General features: G+C 44.8%; 1 protein-coding gene across 2 annotated transcripts in view; it reads right to left on the bottom strand.

The window, feature by feature from the left end:
• ATP2A2 (ATPase sarcoplasmic/endoplasmic reticulum Ca2+ transporting 2) overlaps nucleotides 1-16154 on the bottom strand; it is a 72682-nt gene extending 56528 nt beyond the window's left edge. The window contains exons 1-5 of one of the 2 annotated variants that reach the window (XR_004032057.1): nucleotides 15373-16154; nucleotides 14660-14677; nucleotides 14486-14568; nucleotides 4823-4927; nucleotides 262-400 (exon numbers count right to left, since the gene is read on the bottom strand). Coding sequence is in view for 1 of the 2 variants with exons in the window: in XM_012509914.2 (XP_012365368.1) it covers nucleotides 262-400; nucleotides 4823-4927; nucleotides 14486-14568; nucleotides 14660-14677; nucleotides 15373-15490 (463 nt within the window). In the remaining variant the exon portion in view is untranslated. The remainder of the gene's footprint in view (nucleotides 1-261; nucleotides 401-4822; nucleotides 4928-14485; nucleotides 14569-14659; nucleotides 14678-15372) is intronic. The other variant, XM_012509914.2, reaches the window with a different exon arrangement.
• Nucleotides 16155-20208: the final 4054 nt, after the last annotated feature.

Raw genomic sequence — 20208 nt, 5'->3', positions numbered from 1 at the left:
TGTTCTACAATGTATTTAAACAAGTAGAATTCAAAATACCTTGTTTAAAAACAAAAACCAAAAGCCTTATCAATGACAGGAAAGGAGGTGCTAAAACATTTCAAAATAATTTTAGAGAATGTAAGATTTGTATGAATGGCACTAAAATGTGTTAACTGATACATGAAAACAATTATTTTAAATATAATTATAAGCCCTGAGAAAAGGAATACGTTCAGAAATACAATCTAGAATAAAAGAAAAATGACAAACTCAACTTACCAGCAATTTCTACAATATCACCAGGAACTATGTCTTTAGCTTTAATCCGCTGTACACTCTTTCTGTCCTGTCGATACACTTTGCCCATTTCAGGCTCATATTCCTTAAGGGCTTCGATGGCATTTTCAGCATTTCTTTCCTGTATAAAAGAAAACAGAAGAGTAGTAAAGACCTGCCTGACACTGCAATTATTTCTAACCCAAGGAATAAAATGTTAGAGGTCTAATCTTTAAAAAAAAAAAAAAGGAAGCCCACTAGTAACATTTGTACTAAACAATTCACATCTAAGGCAACAGACACAAGGACATTTATTATTTTGTATTAAAAACAAAACGTAAGTACCCTCAATTAAGGTAAGGGAATAAAACAATGAAGAAAAGCAATTATACACTCTGCTGTCCCTAAGACTGTAAAACACAGCTTTCACTTTTAGCCAAATCCCCCTGCCATTTAAAATCAATTCTGTCTCATGAGAGGCAGTACAGCTTAATAGTCCAGGCTCGGGAAGCTGAGGCAGAAGAATCGCTTGAACCCGAGAGGCGGAGGCTGCAGTAAGACGAGATCCTGCCACTGCACTCCGGCCTGGGCAACAGAGACAGACTCCGTTAAAAAAAAAAAAAAAAAAAAAAAAAAAAAAACGCAACCCAACCCAACTCTGGGCTAAGCTGCCCAGGTTCAATACAGGCTCTTAACAGCTATGTCACTGTAGAGAGGTTACACAACACACAAGTTTACTGTCTATAAAATGACAACACTAACAGTTCCTACCTCAAGGTTTGTGAGGATAAGAAGTCATATGTAACATGCTTAGATTGTGTTTGGGCACACAGTAAATGCTATGAGTGATGAATATCTCTCACAAATTCTAAGAACTATCCCTCCAGTTGTAAAGACCAATGAATGGCTGGACTCTCATCATAGCACTGCCAGTCCCAAGCTATATATTTCTCATGACATCATATATGAACTATCAACCGTTAGTAGTCACAGTAATTTTCTTCCCGATTTCAAAATGGAAGTTGTAGAATCAAACCAGCCTAAAGAGAATCAAATGACACAAAGATGAAAGCTGGTAACACATGTACCTCAGTTTTGATGTATATACCCTAGAAAAAGTATAAAAAAACCTTAACTGGGAAATTCATGATAAAGTTAATTTCAATCTCATATCAGACATTCTTACCCTTCAAGATCATGTTGGGTGGAATTTAACTGGACTGCTCAAGGTTAAACAAATATCCCATGAGCACTGTATTTTGCATACGCTTAAATTATCAGCTGAGCACAGTAGCTCATGCCTGTAATCCCAGCACTTTTAGGAGCCTGAGGTAAGAGGATCGCTTGAGCACAAGAGTTCCAGACCAGCCTGGGCTGAACATAACGAGACAGTGTCTCTACGAAAAATGCAAAAATTATCCTCACGTGGTGCCATGCACCTGTAGTCTCAGCTGCTCAGGAGGCTGAGGTGGGAGGATCACTAAGCCTAAGAGGCAGAGATTGCAGTGAGCTGTGATCATGACACTGCACTCCAGCCTGGGCAAGACTGAAGCTGTCTTGGGGGGAAAAAAAAGATAAATTATCTCTGACGCGGAGGACAAAGATGACAATTACAATCAATGAAAAGGCTGGGCATGGTGGCTCACGCCTGTAATCCCAACACTCTGGGAGGCTGAGGTGGGTGGATCGCCTGAGGTTGGGAGTGCCAGACCAGCCTGGCCAACATGGTGAAACTCTGTCTCTACTAAAAATACAAAAAATTAACCAGGCGTGGTGGTACGTGCCTGTAATCCCAGCTACTTGGGAGACTGAGGTGGGAGAATCTCTTGAGTCCAGGAGGTGGAGGCTGCAGTGAGCCGAGATCGTGCCACTGCACTCCAGCCTGGATGACAGAGCGAGACTCCGTCTTAAAAAAAAAGAAAGCCTGGCCGGGCGCGGTGGCTCATGCTTGTAATCCCAGCACTTTGGGAGGCCGAGGTGGGCGGATCACGAGGTCAGGAGATCGAGACCACGGTGAAACCTCGTCTCTACTAAAAATACAAAAAAAAAATTAGCCGGGCGTGGTGGCGGGTGCCTGTAGTCCCAGCTACTCGGAGAGGCTGAGGCAGGAGAATGGCGTGAACCCGGGAGGCAGAGCTTGCAGTGAGCCGAGATTGCGCCACTGCACTCCAGCCTGGGCGACAGAGCGAGACTCCGTCTCAAAAAAAAGAAAGCCTTCCTTGATGACACTGGTCAGAAATAAAATAGTATGCCCACCATACTACCTTATACTGTCATTATAATTTTCCTTACTTTCAGAAGGCCACAACCTTCTATTGCTGCTCATACCATTCAGTATACTGAAGACTTAAGAATGTTCTTTTTTTAAAAACTCAAATCTTTTTTTTCTGAGACGAAGTCTAGCTCTGTCGCCCAGGCTGGAGTGCAGTGGCAGGATCTCGGCTCACTGCAAACTCCGCCCCCTAGGTTCAAGCCCTGCCTCAGCCTCCCAAGTAGCCTGGGGGCGCATGCTACCATACCCAGCTAACTTTCTGTATTTTTAGTAGAGACGGGGACTCGCCTGGTCTTGACCTCCTGACCTTAACTGATCCAACTGCCTCAGCTTCCCAAACTGCTGATACTACAGGCATGAGCCACTATGCCCTGACCAAATGTAATTTTTTTTTGAGAAAAACATAAGAAGAAGGCCGGGCGCGGTGGCTCACACCCGTAATCCCAGCACTTTGGGAGGCCGAGGCAGGCAGATCACAAGGTCAGGAGATCGAGATCATCCTGGCTAACATAATGAAACCCCGTCTCTACTAAAAATTAAAAAAAGGCAGGCATGGTGGCTCACGCCTGTAATCCCAGCACTTTGGGAGGCCGAACCAGGCGGATATATATATAGCGCACAATTACAAATTTCTAAGTAGGCCATCTTTCTATAAGCCTACCACATAAAGATCGTTAACATTTATTGGTAAAGATTAGAAGGTTACAATTTCAACAGGACTAAGTATCTTTATAAGATGTGTCAGGCGTGGTGGCTCAAGCATGTAATCCCAGCACTTTGGGAGGCCAAGGCGGGGGGGAATAATCTGAGGTCAGGAGTTTGAGACCAGCCTGACCAATATAATGAAACCCCATCTCTATTAAAAATACAAAAGTTAGCTGGGCATGGTGGCACGCGCCTGTAATCCCAGCTATCCGGGAGGGTGAGACAGGAGAATTGCTTGATCCTGGGAGGTGGAGGTTGCAGTGAGCCGAGACTGCACCACTGCACTCCAGCCTGGGCAACAAGAGTGAAAAGTCGGTCAAAAAAAAAAAAAAGCCCGGGCACAGTGGCTCACGCCTGTAATCCCAGCACTTTGGGAGGCCAAGGTGGGTGGATCACGAGGTAAGGGGTTCGAGACCAGCCTGATCAACATGGTGAAACCTCGTCTCTAATAAAAATACAAAAATTAGCTGGGTGTGGTGTCAGGTGTCTGTAATCCCAGCTACTCAAGGAGGCTGAGGCAGAATTGCTTGAACCTGGGAGGCGGAGGTTGCAGTGAGCCAAGATCGTGCCACTGCACTCCTGCCTGGGCGACAGACAGTTGGTCTCAAAACAAAAAAAAACAAAAACAAAAACCGAACAAACAAAAAGGTCTACTTCAGTCCTCAAAGGGGTGATTATATCCATCAAATACCTAAAAGATTAACACTTAACATGAATTTTAAGTCTCAGAGTCTGTAGTAAGCACTGAAGGGGAAACAATTTTTATAGCTAAACCTACCAAAAAACCCAAGGAGAATAAAAATGACATGTAGCTTTTAAAGTTTGTCACAGGAAGCAACTAGGGGACATATAGATACTGGTTCTCACATTCTCATTTCCTTAAGCAGCTTCTCTCACCCATTTTAATTCTTTGCTACCATAAAGAATGAACAATGTGTTTTTTTGAGACACAGTGTTGCTCTGTTGCCCAGACTGGAGTGCAGTGTTATGATCATGGCTCACTGCAGTCTTGACCTCCTGGGTTCAAGTAACCCTCCCACCTCAGCCTCCTGAGTAGCTGAGACTACAGGCTGGTGCCACCACACTTGGTGAAGACTGGGCAATCTTAACTGCAAAGTTTATATGCATTAAGGTCAAAAATCTGCAATTAATTAAATTAATAGGCTGGGCATGGTGGCTCACATCTGTAATCCCAGCACTTTGGGAGGCTGAGGAGGGTGGATCACTTAAGGTCAGGAGCTCAAGACCAGTCCGGACAACATGGTGAAACCCTGTCTCTACCACGCGTGGTGGTGCGTGCCTGTAGTCCCAGCTACTTGGAAGGCTGAGGCACAAGAACCACTTGAACCCAGGAGGTAAAGGTTGCAGTGAGCCGAGATAACACCATTGCACTCCAGCCTGGGCAACAGAGTGAGATTGTGTCAGAAAACATTAATTAATTAATGGGATAAAGAGAAAATACATGTAAACTTCCCGCAGACATATTTTTACTCAACCCATCAGAAAAAACAGATAACAGAAGATTAATACAGCCCTAATCACTTACATAACTTATTGAAATTTTGCAGTACAGGAATTTTTGCTTACCTGCCATACACCCACAATTGCATTGGCTACTAATATGAGTAAAATTACAAAAGGTTCTACAAAGGCTGTAATTGTTTCTTCACCTTCTTCAAACCAAGCCAAAACCTAGAAGAGAAATGGCACGTTAGAATGTGTCTTTTTAGGCTTAATGTCACTTTTTTAAAAAGTGGCTAGCACTGGCCGAGCATGGTGGCTCAGGCCTGTAATCCCAGCACTTTGGGAGGCCAACGCAGGTGGATCACCTGAGGTCAAGAGTTCCAGACCAACCTGCCCAACATGGCGAAACCCCATCTCTACTAAAAATACAAAAAATTAGCCGGACATGATGGTGGGTGCCTGTAATCCCAGCTACTGAGGAGGCTGAGGCAAGAGAATCACTTGAACCTGGGGAGGTGGAGGTTGCAGTGAGCCGAGGTCATGCCATTGCACTCCAGCCTGGGCAACAAGAGTGAAAACTCAAAAAAAAAGTGGCTATGGCTAGCACTAAAGGGATTACGACAGACAAAATCTATTTTCTTTCTCTAGAAACAAATGGTACAAAATGCGATTATATAAACAACCGGCGATGTCTGGTTCATAAGAATTCTTGAAAGTCAAAACTATATTTCAGCTGGGCACGGTGGCTCACACCTGTAATCTCAACACTTTGGGAGGCTGAGGCGGGCAGATCACCTGAGGTCAGGAGTTCCAGACCAGCCCGGCCAACATGGCAAAACCTCGTCTCTACTAAAAATACAAAAAAATTACCTGGGCATGGTAGTGCGTGTCAGTAATCCCAGCTACTGGGGAGGCTGAGGAAAGAGAATCACTTGTACCTAGGAGGCAGAGGTGGCAGTGAGCCAAGATCGTGCCACTGCACTCCAGCCTGGGTGACAGAGCAGGACTCGGTCTCAAAACAAAAAAAAAGGCGGGTGCGATGGCTCACGCCTGTAATCCCAGCACTTTGGGAGGCCAAGACGGGGGGATTACCTGAGGTCAGGAGTTTAAGACCAGCCTGACCAACACAAAGAAACCCTATCTCTACTAAAATTACAAAATTAGCTGTGTGTGGTGGTGCATGCCAGTAATCCCAGCTACTCAGGAGGCTGAGGCAGGAGAATCGCTTGAATCCGGGAGGCAGAGGTTTCGGTGAGCCAAGATCCTGCCATTGCACTCCAGCCTGGGCAACAAAAGTGAAACTCAAAAAACAAACAAAAAACTACACTTCTTGGCTGGGCGTGGTGGTCCAAGTCGGTAATCCCAGCACTTTGGGAGGCCGAGGCAGGTAGATCGCCTGAGGTCAGGAATTCGAGACCAGCCTGGCCAACGATGTGAAACCACCTCTACTAGAAACACAAAAAATTAGCCAGGTGTGGTGGCACACACCTGCAGTCCTAGCTAGTTAGGAAGCTGTGGCAGGAGAATCTCTTGAACCCGGGAGGCAAAGGTTGCAGTGAGCTGAGATTGCACCACTGCACACCAGCCTGGGTGTTAGAGCAAGACTCAGTCTCAAAAAAACAACTATACTTCTTAAAAATACCTTATCTTTTGATGTAATAATTCCATTTTAGAACCCAAATAAAATCTGGGGAGATGGAATAAATTCCATTCATTTTATATGTATCTATTTAGAAAAAATAGAACTTCAATTCTTGATTAAAGCAAAAGGTGATCATCTAACAGTCATGTTCATCTGGTTATTATTCATATCAAGTAATATCCATGTGACATAAATCCACAGTATAAACAACTTGATCATTGACTTAAATTTTAGAGCATATATAAACTGTTAATTCTAGGCTGGGAACAGTAGCTCATGCCTATAATCCCAGCACTCTGGGAGGCCAAGGCAAGAGGATCGTTTCATGCCAGGAGCTTGAGACCAGCCTGGGCAACATAGCGAGACCCTCATCTCTATAAAAGAAACAAAAAAACAATTAATTCCCTGTTTCTTTTTAGTGGTACTACTGAAGGCTGTTTCAGAACCGCAAAGCTGTTGGGAGATCCTAAGTGTATTTTGTAGGTTATCTTCCCTATGACATCTATACAGCAATACAGCACTTCAGAGATAACCTAAGTCCAAAAACGTAACTGGTCACAGAACACTGCCCCAAGAAAAAGGGGCAGAGGTTTAAACTTTTAGCTCATACAACTATAACCTTGTTAAGATTTAAAAACTACAAATTGGGCCAGGCGCGGTGGCTCACGATTGTAATCCCAGCACTTTGGGAGGCCGAGGCGGGCGGATCAGGAGGTCAGGAGATTGAGACCACGGTGAAACCCTGTCTCTACTAAAAATACAAAAAATTAGCTGGGCGTGGTGGCAGGCGCCTGTAGTCCCAGCTACTCGGAGAGGCTGAGGCAGGAGAATGGCGTGAACCCGGGAGGCGGAGCTTGCAGTGAGCCGAGATCGCACCACTGCACTCCAGCCTGGGCGACAGAGCAAGACTCCATCTCAAAAAAACAAAAAAAAACTAGAAATTAAAAGTCACATTGCACTTCTCAATCCAACAACTATAAAGGTGGTAAAAAGAGAGAACCCACCACAACGAATACTAAGAATAATGAATATGGTAGAGTGGTCTATGTGGTTAAAAATTTAAAAACCTCTTTTTGTGGAAACTTACCAATCCAGAAACAGTGTTAACCACATCTAATGATTTAATCTTGGAGGTCGAATTTTTTTTAATTAAAAAGTTGCTTAAAATGTTTGCATATTTCATAATAAAATCTTCTTTAAAAGATCTACTTAGTAAATCATGAAAGCACTCCTCCAAATGATTTATGGCAATAATGAATCCAAATGACTCATTAGAAGAAGACATGAATAAGAAATATCTGTTTGAGCAGGACAAAAAAATAAATAAAAACAGGAGGCACCAGGACTACCAAGTCCTGACAGATGCCAATCACCACCAACGTCCAGTGAGCTAGGGCAAACAGAAAACCAGAATGAGTATGATAAATGTTACTGTATGCTTTCAACAGGGCGTTCTAGTGTTAAGGCCAGGAATAATGCCAGAATGAAAACTTCTCTAGGAAGTTATAAATTTTGATAGATGCAGGATCACAGCTGCTCTGATACTAGACTTTCAAACATTTGCCAAGGAGAACATATCAGAAACAAGAAACTTTTAATTAGCTCTTGGGGGAGAAAAATCGCTCAACTTGAAGAGTAACTATGACCTTTCCTAAAGGTCAGTGAGGCATTAGCAACTGTAAGATAAGCTTCACACCTTGTTAAAGTGGGTATGAATTTCCCTCTTGGCAGTAAAGCCTGGGGAACAAACTTAAAGCAACATCCCCTGATAGCTACAGCAAAGGGAAAGACAATGGCAAGCAGTGATGGGACCGTCAGAGCAAACCTCTACTTTAAAATACTACAGCCCAAAATGAAGAACAGCCATATCACATCATGTCGGGCAGTCCTTCACAGTTCTGATCTATTGGTAACAAAACCTCTTGCCTTGTGTAAGGAGAAAGAGGATTGCTGACAAAAGAATCCATGAGACTAGGAGGGAGATGGGGTAAGAGAAAGGGGAGGAAAACTGGATGAGTGACATTACTGAAATGCAAGATCCCTTATTGCAGTATTATAGTACCATAGTAATGTGAGTTCATAATTATGGTTTGCCAGAAGTTATACAAAGTATATTTATACAAGGAACTGGGAAAATGTTTCTAAAAATTTTGACAACAGGTTGAATATAAAGAATTATCTGTTTCAAGCCAGGAGCAGTGGCTCACACCTGTAATCACAGCACTTTCGGAGGCTGAGGTGGGCAGATCACCTGAGGTCAGGAGTTCAAGACCAGCCTGACCAACATGGCGAAACCCCATCTCTACTAAAATACAAAAAATTAGCCGAGTGTGGTGGCGGACACCTGTAATCCCAGCTACTGGGGAAGCTGAGACAGGAGAATCGCTTGAACCTGGGAGGCAGAGGTTACAGCGAGCCAAGATCGCGCCATTGCACTCCAGCCTGGCTGACAAGAGCAAAACTCCATCTCAAGGAAAAAAAAAAAAAAGAATTATCTGTTTCAGCTGGGTGAGGTGGCTCATGCCTATAATCCTAACGCTTTGGGAAAATCTCTTGAGGCCAGGAATTGGAGACTAGCTTGAGTAACATAGTGAGACCCTATCTGTATAAAAAAATTTTTTTTTAATTAGTTGGGCATGGCAGGGCATACCTGTAGTCCTGACTACTCAGGAAGATTGCTTGAAACCAGGAGTTTGAGGTTATAATGAGCTATGATCGTGCCACTACTACATTCCAGCCTAGGTGACAGAGTGAGACTTTGTCTCAAAAAAAAAAAAAAAAAAAAAAAAAAAGAAAAAAAAAGGGCAAAGCATGATGGCTCACACCTATAGTACCAGCTATTTGGGAGGCTCAAGAATCAGGCTTCAGCCCAGGTGTGTGAGGCTGCAGTGAGCTATAATCGTGCCACTGCATTCACCCGCTGGGCGACAGGAGACCCTATCTCCAGGAAAACTGAAAATTTTAAACAATGTGTAAAAAGGATTATCTGGGCTGGGTGAGATGGCTCATGTCTGTAATCCCAGCACTTTGGGAAGCTGAGGCAGGCGGATCACCTAAGGCCAAGAGCTGGAGACCAGCCTGATCAACATGGAGAAACCCCGTCTCTACTAAAAATACAAAAAATTACCCGGGCGTGGTGGCACATGCCTGTAATCCCAACTACTCGGGAGGCTGAGGCAGGAGAATCACTTGAACATGGGAGGTGGAGGTTGCAGTGAGCCGAGATCACGCCACTGCACTCCAATCTGGGCGACAGAGCGGGACTCCGTCTCAAAAGACATCGAAAAGGTAACAAGCTTCATGAACAGCAGCAAAGAAAAGTAAAAGAAAAGACCACTGCCCCATAGTTTTGGACATAAACAGTGTTTCTTCTTCCCTTTGCTTTGCGCTAATAATACCTGTCTTCTGGGACTTACATTATCAAACAAGTTCAATGCTTCAAATGTGCCAGTATTATTCAAAGTAACCACTTGCTAATGAACCACTTGCTAATGAACACTCAACTACATTAAACTGCTTAAAATAGAGTAGAGATAGAGTATCTTCCAATTATTATCCACAAGATTAATCTCTGTACAGCACTGAAATACTGTACAACACTTTGTACTGCATTATACTTCTGATAAGTATAATAAAGCAAAAAAAAAAATTTTTTTTTTGAGATGGAGTCTCACTGTCGCTCAGGCTGGAGTGCGGTGGTGCAATCTCGGCTCACTGCAACATCCGCCTCCCAGGTTCAAGTGATTCTCCTGCCTCAGCCTCCTGAGTAGCTGGGATTACAGGCACCCACCACCACACCTGGCTAATTTTTGTATTTTTAGTACAGGTGGGGTTTCACCATGTTGGCCAGGCTGGTCTCGAACTCCTGACCTCAAATGATCCACCCACCTCGGACTCCCAAAGTGCTGGGATTACAGGCATGAGCCACTCACTGCACCTGGCCAAATAAAGCAAATTTTAATCCAAGGTAAAAAGCACGTTCTGCTGTAAACTGGGAGAGTCATGATGTTGTGACTCAGATATCCATACACTGTAATAGGAAGAGCTCTTAGTATCATAAAAAGAAAATGAAAGAAGAGCTTAAAAAGATCATAAGCACATTTTGCTCCTAGTATTCTCAGAAATTTGCACTGTGCCTTTGGGCCCTCAAAAAATTGCTCAATAAATGAAGACATTTACATCAAGTTTTTTTTTTTTAAAAAAGAGGAAATGGAAATTAAACATTTCGAGAATGATACAGAGAATTACCAATAAACGTTACGATAATTTCTGGGGGAGGAAACAATTCTTTCAGTCATTAATAAAACGGAAAAAAAAGCATGAATTAGAACTCGTTCCCTTCTGATCCAGATATAAAGCTATGTAAAAACATTCAATGTTTTCAGGCATGAGAAAACAATCTTCTTTTTAAAAAGTACTCTATTAAATCCGCCTTTAAAACCATTATTTTAAGAAAAGCTCTGAATAAACTAGTTAAACCAATCAGTAATTTGCCCTTCTTATCCCATTTTTAAATAAAAAATTAAAAGATAGAGAAAATTAAAATCACTACAAATTCAGTATCAAATACTTTGAGTATTCTCTTCTGAGAAATCACAGTAAAAAGATCTCATATATTTTCAGAAAATTCTACTGAAACAAACTCACCCAAATATTTGTGACATCAAAAGCACTAACTTAGGCCAGACGCAGTGGTTCATGCCTGTAATCCCAGCACTTTGGGAGGCTGAGGCAGGCGATAACCTGAGGTCAGGAGTTCGAGACCAGCCTGGCCAACAAAGGGAAACCCCGTTACTACTAAAAATACAAAAATTAGCCGGGCGTGGTGGTGGACATCTGTAATCCCAGCTACTCAGGAGGCTGAGGCAGGAGAATCACTTGAACCCGGGAGGTGGAGGTTGCAGTGAGCCAAGATTGCACCACTGTGCTCCAGCCCAGGCAACAAGAGTGAGACTCCGCCTGCATTAAAAAAAAAAAAAAGCACTAACTCTAAAAAATAAGGTGTGCTTTTCAAAGGAGTCTAGTAGGAAGAAAAGAGACACACACATGCAAATGGTCAAATGTAACCTAAAGGTTGAGAAGTGCCATGTCTAGATAGTTTTATTAGCATTTTAGGGTCAATCTAAGTAGCTGACATGGGAAACAAGGGTGGAAGGTAGAGAAACCTATGCAAATTATTACCATATTAATTATGACTTTATGACTTGGACAGATGGGAGTCCAACATGGCCCTAATGCCCACCTCCTTCAGGTCTTTTCGCAAATGTCACCTTCCCCAAGAACTTTCCTGACCACCCAATTTGAAAACTGTACCCCCTTTCACATACTCTGATATCCAAACCCCCTTGCTTTATTTTTCTCAACAGTATTATCCTCCAGGTAGGGGTCTCTGTCCGTTTTATTCACTACTGTATCCCCAGTGTCTGTGGCAGGTGCTCAATAAATATCTTAACAAAGCAGGAAAAGAGAAGAAAGGGCAGGCATTCCAGTTAAGCAACCATACGATGTGTTACATTTAGAGCAAAGTTGGTAATCAAGAATGAAAAGATAAAGTGAATTATAGAGGGGGGGTCTTGAATGTCAAATTAAGCAATTTCTAATGTTCATATGCATGAAGCTTATTTCTTTCAATCCAAGTGACCGTTTCAAAAAAACACTTTGGCCAATATTACAAATTAAACTAGATCCCTACAGATCACAAGCATAGCTTCCTATTCTATGCCACAGCAAAATATTAACTATATAGTTAACAGTTTACTTAGTTTGATATTTGAAATAAATCACTAATATTCTTTTTAATTTGAGCATGACTTGATGATGCATGATGTATATAAGAATCGCCTAGTCACTTCTCCAAAAAAATCTGAATATTCTACCGTGTTTTTTTTGTTACGTCAATAGGAACAAACCGACACAAAAATGAGAGTCAGTGCTCTTTCTTTTAAAAGATAAAGACAGGAGGAATGAAACACTAAAGACAACGTAGCGCCAGTACCCAACCCCACATGAAGAAAATCAACACAACAGGTCTTATATCTGCAATTCCTTGATCAAACAAACCAAAGCAAATTAATTCTACAGAAGTACTCCCTAAACGCTTATTCTTTTGCTATTTACCAACTCATAAAATAAAAATGTAACACAGTTCATTTCCTGAGCAGTGAACACCACAGTTACCAAAAAGGAACTCAAATTTCAACTCCAAAATATAGCTCTATAATGCTCCAAAAAGCCAAAGTCCTACCTTATAAAAAAAAAATTAAAACATTTATTTAAAAACCTGCTTCAAATGCTTACAAACTATAAGCCTCTAATTACTTCAAAGTAAAAAACAAAACCCCCACACATCATTAATTTAAAATGCTAATATAAAGTCACTCAAACTGGCCACTCAAAAAACAGACCCAATGTAACCCCAATAGTAACACCAGTGGCATGGTTTCCCACACTGCTTCAACTTGTAACACACAGAATTCTGTAAAAATGTATTTTGCTTCTGGCTTGTATACGTCAGCTGATTAACTTCTAAGAAGTTCCCAATGACCTTATCGGACCCCATTATTGAACTGCCAACGCTAAGACTATTTCAGAATTATTTACCCAGTTAAATACAAATCTTACACCATCTCCAAATGTATCATTTATTTTGCCCCATGACAATGTATTGATAACTTAGTCAACCAGACAGCTCTACTTGATAAACTTGATAAAACTTAGTCAACCGGACAGCTCTACTCATTTCCCTTAATTGGTGAAACAGTAGCCATTTTCTGGGGGAAAATTTTTTAATCAATCAAGGAGAAACAGATTATGTCAGAGGTACATTGTGATTGACTCAAGAATGCTGAATGGTTTGCTATGTAAGTCCCCATTTTAATCAATGAAAACCACAGAAAAGGTTCTTGGGAACTGAATTATTAATGGCTACACAACACTTGGCTAATATGGCATAATAAAGTCTCATAGCAGGATTTACGTAAAAATTATTCCAAAAATTTATTTCCTGTTGCCACTATCTACTTAAAAGATGGGTATAAATTTAATCTTTTCCTCATCTGAACTAAATAAATGCCCACTGCTTTATTTCGTTCTCAAAATCACAAAGACTGAGGCTGATCCCTGGGACCTGCATACATATATGTACAAAACTGAAACTGTGAAGTTTTGTCAATTTTGTTTTAACTAGAAAGAAGTACTGCATTGGGTGAACTTCACTTATCGTGGTTTTTGTAAGAATACTGTAATTCAAGAATAAAAGGCATCTCATGCTATTAGGATTAGGAACATCTGTGTCCTATTCATGATCATTTTTAGGAAAACTAGCAAGCAGTCTACTGCCCAAGAAAAAAAAATGCAACAAAAAACTAATACCGAACATTCAAAAAAAAAGTTAAAAACCTAGAAACATACTTGCCACCCCAACACCTTTTTTCTGCTGTAGTTCTTTGCATTTCACTAGTTTCTTAGCAACCATATAGCACTCAAGTGGGTAAGCACACACAGAACAAGAAAAAACACCATGCTGGTTTTTTTCCTTTAAGATCTAGAACCAACTGTACTAAACCTTGTTCTTTCAACCTAAGAATCACTTAAGACAGGGGTCCAATTTAGATAAATATACCACCCTAAAGGTCAGTGACCAAATTTGGTCAACAAGGGTGCCATCACAGCCGTCATCATTCTTGTCACCGTCAGGAACAACTGTCACCTTGCCATTACCAGGAAGGGAAAGCAACTGGAATATTCCTTTTGTAAGTTCTATTTACAGACTACAAAGAGTCCAACATCATCTTAGTATGATCTTGCAACACGGTAACAATGGAAGAACCCAAAACATTAAAGGCTTCCCAGTGAAGAACTTTTTGATATTAAAAGCTGATAAACCACAAGAATTTCTAAGACCATGCCACACTCTGGGACAACTCCTAACCACATTGTAAATGTCAGGCATCTATTTTCTGAATACCAATGGCTTCAAGTGTTTTGTTTTCTAATTTTAAAATGCCCAGATTGTTTTTAAACATGGAGACACAGCTTGTAACTCCAAATATGTTTTCACCCAATGGACATAATTTGTTTTCTGATTTATCTATGGAATACTTTCAGCTTTTTGGGGGAAAGAAAATAAATTTTTTTATACTTACAAAAGATATACATGCTGCCAGTAATAAAATCCTAACTAGCAAGTCTTCAAACTGCTCAATCACAAGTTCCAGCAAGGTTTTTCCTGTAAGAAACAAACACATGTGTTGTAACTGTCATCTTACCATCAGCACACCAACAGAGGAAAAAAAACAGCAACAGCATGTTACGATTACCTTCTTCAGCCGGTAACTCTGTAGAATGTAGAAATTCGCCAAGCAACGTGTCAAGAGGGAGGTTAAAAAAAAAAAAGAGAGACATTTTAGCACTTCGTCTTTCTGAAAAGAACTGCTACAATTCTAAGCATCAATATCTTTAAAACACAGACCTAACTATAGGAATATCCGATTTTTTTAGCAGAGGGCATACTACAAAGATATCTCAAGGAAGCATGCACTCTTTGTAATCAATGGCCTGAGGTCTAGCCCTAAGCGTGAAATCACTTCGGGCTCCTGAACCTAGGAGTGGTTTCAGCGATGTCATCACTTCTGCCAGATGTGTAACTCTGGGCAGGACAAGAACGGTCAGAGGCTTTCCAACGACCTCGACGCCTCATAAATCGGCAGGGGACGAGAAAACGTCTTGCCGGGCTCAACCCAGCTGCAGAAGCCTCGTCCCTCCCTCCACCGGGGCCGGCTGCTGCTGGAGAGAAGCCTCCGAGCCTTGCGCGCCGAAAAGGTCGAGGGCCCGAGACGCGAGGAGGTCCAGGGAAGGCGAGGCGAGGACCGCAGCCCCTTTCTCCCCCGCGGGGCCGGCGCACTGGCCCGACCCTTCGCCCGCAGCCGTCGGCGGGCGCGGAGCCGAAGCCCACGAGGTGGAGCCCGGTCAGCCATCTTCCCTGGCTCTCCGGGCCGCGCCGGGCCCCTGCAGCCGAGCGCCTGGCACCTACCGTTGGAGCCCCATCTCTCCTTAAGCTTCTTGACCTGCTCCAGGCTCAGCCCGGTACTCTCGTTGACGCCGAAGTGGCCCAGCACCTCCTCCACAGTCTTTGTGTGCGCGTTCTCCATGGCTTCGAGGGCCCGGCCGGCCTCGCCTCCCGTCCCCGCGGCCTCCTCGCCTCCGCCTCGCACTCGGGCCGCGGGCTCGTGCCACCCCGGGAGCCCAGGCGCGGACGGGCGCTCCCCTCCTCCTCCTGCGGCCGCTTCCGCCTCGCCAGGCGCTGAATCACCCCGCGCCCCCTCCCCCAGACAACCGCCCCTCGCGCGGCCCCGAGGTCCGCAGGACGGGTGGGGGGCTCCTGACCCACCCTCCCTCCCCTCGCCAGAAAGGAGGGCCTCCCTCGCCCTCAGCCGCCCGCCAGGAGCGCAGGCCGCGGCCCCCGAGCCCCCTCCCCGCTCTCTTGAGGCGGTCAGAGGCCCCGCCCGGGCCGTAGGAGGGGGCGCCCGGCGGACCCCTGAGGGCGGAACGCGGCGAGGGAGGCGAGCCGGCGGGGCGGTGCGCGGCGCGCTCGCCCGGGTCCCTCAGCTCCGCACGCCCGACAGCGGCGGAGGAAACTGCGGCGAAGCAGAAGGAGGTGGCGTCGGGGACGGCTCGGCAGCGGCTGCTCTAATAGCATTTATCGGCCGCTGCCTCCCCTCTCGCCGCAGCCGCGGCATGTGGACGCCGCTCATTGGCCGAGAGCGCCCAGCGCTGCGCGGGCGGCGCGGCCCCGCCCCCTTCCCCCGGCTCCCTCCGCCCGGCTCCCTCCTCCCGCGCGCCTGGCGCCCACGCTGCCGCGCAGGCCCCGCCCCCTCCCGCGCGCCGCCCCTAGGAACCCGGATCGAGGCCGCGCGCGCCGCGGCTCCGGGGCTGGCGGAGGGGAAGCTGGGTACCGTCTTCTGTGCGTGCGGTTCTCTGACCCACCCACCTGCAGACGCAGGGTGGGGCGCTCACAGTGGGCTCGCTGCTCTGGGGCCGGTGGGCGGATGGCTGGAAGGCGAGGCCGGGGAGCTGGGAGCGCGGTCCACGCGGGGCGTCCTCGAGGCGCTCTCGGGCTGGTGTCCTTGGCTCGCCTCCTTGCCCTCGGTCGCCCGGGCTGCGCTCTGCATCCTAATCTGTCTCCTTCAGAGCCCCCCTCAGAAACCAAGGGGAGGAATTCCGCAGTTCCCTTCCCACACAACCCAAATCCTTCATCTGTCGCCTCGGGAACACCGCATCCTACACCCCCTGCTGCCAGCTCCTTCGCACGCCAGCCCCAATTCTTCCCCAGCGGGTTCTGGGCCCTGACGAGGGAACCCCCCTCGTGGGGGGAGGGAGAAGAGTTGATTTTATTATTAATAGCTCACGCAGCGCTTGATAGGTGTCTGCAGGGCAGTCACAGGTCACGCCGCTGGAGCTGCCACACCGCAGCTAGACTTGGGCTACGAGGTGCTTCGCTGTGGCTTTCAGATGAAGGCCGCTTCATAGACTCACTTCCCTCGACAGGAGAAAAGGGGACTTGAATCCAAAGCCTGCTCTTAAGCCACAGATGATTTACTCTGGTCGGGAGGACAAAGCGCAGGTCACAGCAAGATAAAGGGAATTTTGCCAATATAAAGAAGCTACATTACTTAACAAGGGGATGAGAAATTGCATGGAATTCATGAACAAAACACGAACATATTCGCTTCACAAAGAAGAGCAGCTTTCTTCACGGAGTAGGTTGCAGAATGAAGCATTTAGTCCACTTTTGTGTTTAACAATAATGCACCATCCACATGAGCAAAAGCAGAGCAGAAAAATCACCTCAGTTGTCTCAAGTGGCTGGGCTTCAGGACTTAAGATAAATTCCTGCAGCAGATACAAATTACAGTGTATCACCAGCTGAAAAAATCAGGCACATCATGTCATTTAATTATTTCCAAGGAGTAGAGGTTGGCATGTAGTTTTGATTGATACTTGGAAAAGAACCAACAAAACCCTACACGAAACAAACAAAAATTATACTGTATGGCAACGCACTGAGAGAAGCCAGGTGGAAACTGGTTAGGTCACAGGATCAGAGCAGCTTCAAGAGGGGCACGTGACTGCACGGTGGGAGTGTGGTCATGGAGGGCTGGCTGTTCTTGCCCTCTGAGACCAGCTCTGCACCATTTCCTACCAATTCTTCTCCCTTACCTCTTCTGTCTCTTTCAGGACCGATAGAAGCACTGCAGGCAGGAGAAGGATGGTTTACCTTTCTCAGCCTGGAAATTAGCTTAGGCATTTGATGTTGAATATTCTGTGCCACTGTCACTGCTTGGGGTTGTAAGCACCTCTGGTGCAATTATGAGCTTCTGGAGGAGTTCCTGACCTCAGCCTTTGTATGGAATGCTCTTCCCACAGATCTTCTTCACTTGTGTGATTCTCTTTCCATTCAGATAGCAGCTTACATGTCCCCTCCTCAGAGATGTCTTTGCTGTCTAAAGTGGCTACCCAGGCACAGTGGCTCACGTCTGTAATCCCAGCATTTTGGGAGGCTGAGGCAGGAGGATCCCTTGAGCCCAGGAGTTTGAGACCAGCCTGGGCAATATAGCGAAGACTCCATCTCTACTAAAAAAAAAAAAAAAAAAAAAAAAAAAAAATAGCTAGGCGTGGTTGCCTGCACCTTTAGTCCCAGCTACTCAGGAAGCTAAAGAGGGAGGATCGCTTGAACCCAGGAGGTCAAGACTGCAGTGATCTGTGATCACGCCACTGCACTCCAGCCTGAGGAACAACAGAGTGAGACCCTGTCTCAAAAAATAAATAAATAAATAAATAAATAAATAAATAAATAAAGTGGCTACTTTCGGCAATTCACCTTCCATCACATTTTTCAGTTTTCTTTTCTTCTTTTTTTTTTTTTCCCTCGAGACAGAGTCTCGTTCTGTCACCCAGGCTGGAGGACAGCAGCACAATCCCAGCTCACCACAACCTTGGCCTCCTGGGTTCAAGCAGTTCTTGTGCCTCCGCCTCCCGAGTAGCTGGGACTACAGGTGCATGCCACCATGCCTGCCTAATTTTTGTATTTTTAGTAGAGATGGGGTTTCACCATGTTGGCCAGGCTGGCCTCGAACTCCTGACCTCAGGTAATCTGCCTGCCTCGGCCTCCCAAAGTGCTGGGATTACAGGCATGAGCCACCGTGCCCGGCCAGTTTTCTTCACAGTGCTTACTTGTGATGTTGTATTTTGGTTTAGCTTTAACTGCCTGTCTCCTAGTGTCTCATGGAGCTCTAGGACAGAAGCTCCGTAAGAACAGGGCCTTGTCCATCTTGTCCATCCTCAGTACAAAGAACAGTCCCTAGTCTATGCTCCTCATTTATTAAATGCCTACTGTTTGAATGAATGAATGAGTCCCACCATCCCTAGCCCATAAGTGACTTGCAAAGGGCCTCCCCCATAGGAGGGCCTCAGCAAATTTTCAGTGAACTCAAGTTCATTGATTTCCAATTTGTGAAATAAACTAGAGGGCCTCTCTGAACTACTTGCCTCATGAGAATGGCTGTGAAGTGTAGTCAGTTTAAAACAGACAGACAAAAACAAAGCTAGACAGCATTACAGGTTTCTCAGAAAGGAGGAAGGTTCAAGTTCACATTGGTACTGTTACCACATTGCCATTGCCCTCCTAGACTGTTCCCTGCAAGCTTTCTATTTACTGGAGATTGGAATACTCCCTTAAGCTGAAACAGTGTGATTTTAAGCCCAGAATTGGCCCCCTTAGACATCATCATAACAATTATGCTCTTGGTTCCTCAACCTGCTGGTGTCTCTGAAAGCTGTTGTTGATGGGTTGCCAAAATTTATCAGAAACGCAGTCTCCCAAAGGCAGAAATATCTAGTTTCTCTCATGTAGAAATAAACTTGTGCTTAATTTATTTTATGCATCATGTTATACTTGCTTCTTGTTAAGAAGAGTTTGTAGAAGTAAGAATAGGTTTTAGAAATACTCTATTTTTCAGCAAGGATTGCAGGCACATTCAATCAATTGAGGACAGGGAGAGAAAACCAAAACTGTGATTCAGAAAGATGGATGATTTGATCAAAGAACTTCAAAGACATTAATAAAGGAGGACATTAGCTGCTAAAAGGCAAGCTGGTTTAAAAAGCAAGTTAGACAGAAATGGACAGTGGAAATAAGTGACTTGTAAAAGAGGCCCCAGCCAATTTCCCAGTGCTCTACAGCTCCCTGTAAAGCAGTGGAGATTGTAAAAGGCAGTCCGTTCTGTATTTGGACAGCTCTAATCATTAAAGCAGTCTCATTCTAGGCTGGATCCACCTCCCATTGGCTAACTTCGTCTATACATTGGATCTTGTTTAGCTCTCTGGAACCATTCCAAACGAATTTAATCCCTCTTTGGTGTGAGATCCCTTTGAGTATTTCAAGCTATCTACTGTGTTAAAAAGTCTCTTCCCAGCCGGGCGTGACAGCTCATGCCTGTAATCCCAGCACTTTGGGAGGCCAAGGCGGGCAGATCACAAGGTCAGGAGTTCGAGACCAGCCTGGCCAACATGGTGAAACCTCATCTCTACTAAAAAAAAAAAAAAAAATACAAAAATTAGCCAGGCATGGTGGCATGCGCCTGTAATCCCAGCTACTCTGGAGGCTGAGGCGGAAGAATTGCTTGAACCCGGGAGGCAGAGATTGCAGTGAGCTGAGACTGTGCCACTGCACTCCGGCCTGGGCGACAAAGTAAGACTCCATCTAGGGAAAAAAAAAAGTCTCTTCCCAGCTTCTTCCTAGATCATGAGTTTGTAATCCCTCAGCATCTTTGTCATCCAGTTCTAGAGGCACCCAGTACTGAATACAAAA

This window comes from Nomascus leucogenys, chromosome 10 (genome assembly GCF_006542625.1).
Source record: "Nomascus leucogenys isolate Asia chromosome 10, Asia_NLE_v1, whole genome shotgun sequence".
NCBI classification, from domain to species: domain Eukaryota; kingdom Metazoa; phylum Chordata; class Mammalia; order Primates; family Hylobatidae; genus Nomascus; species Nomascus leucogenys.
This window is presented reverse-complemented; position numbering and strand designations above follow the sequence as displayed.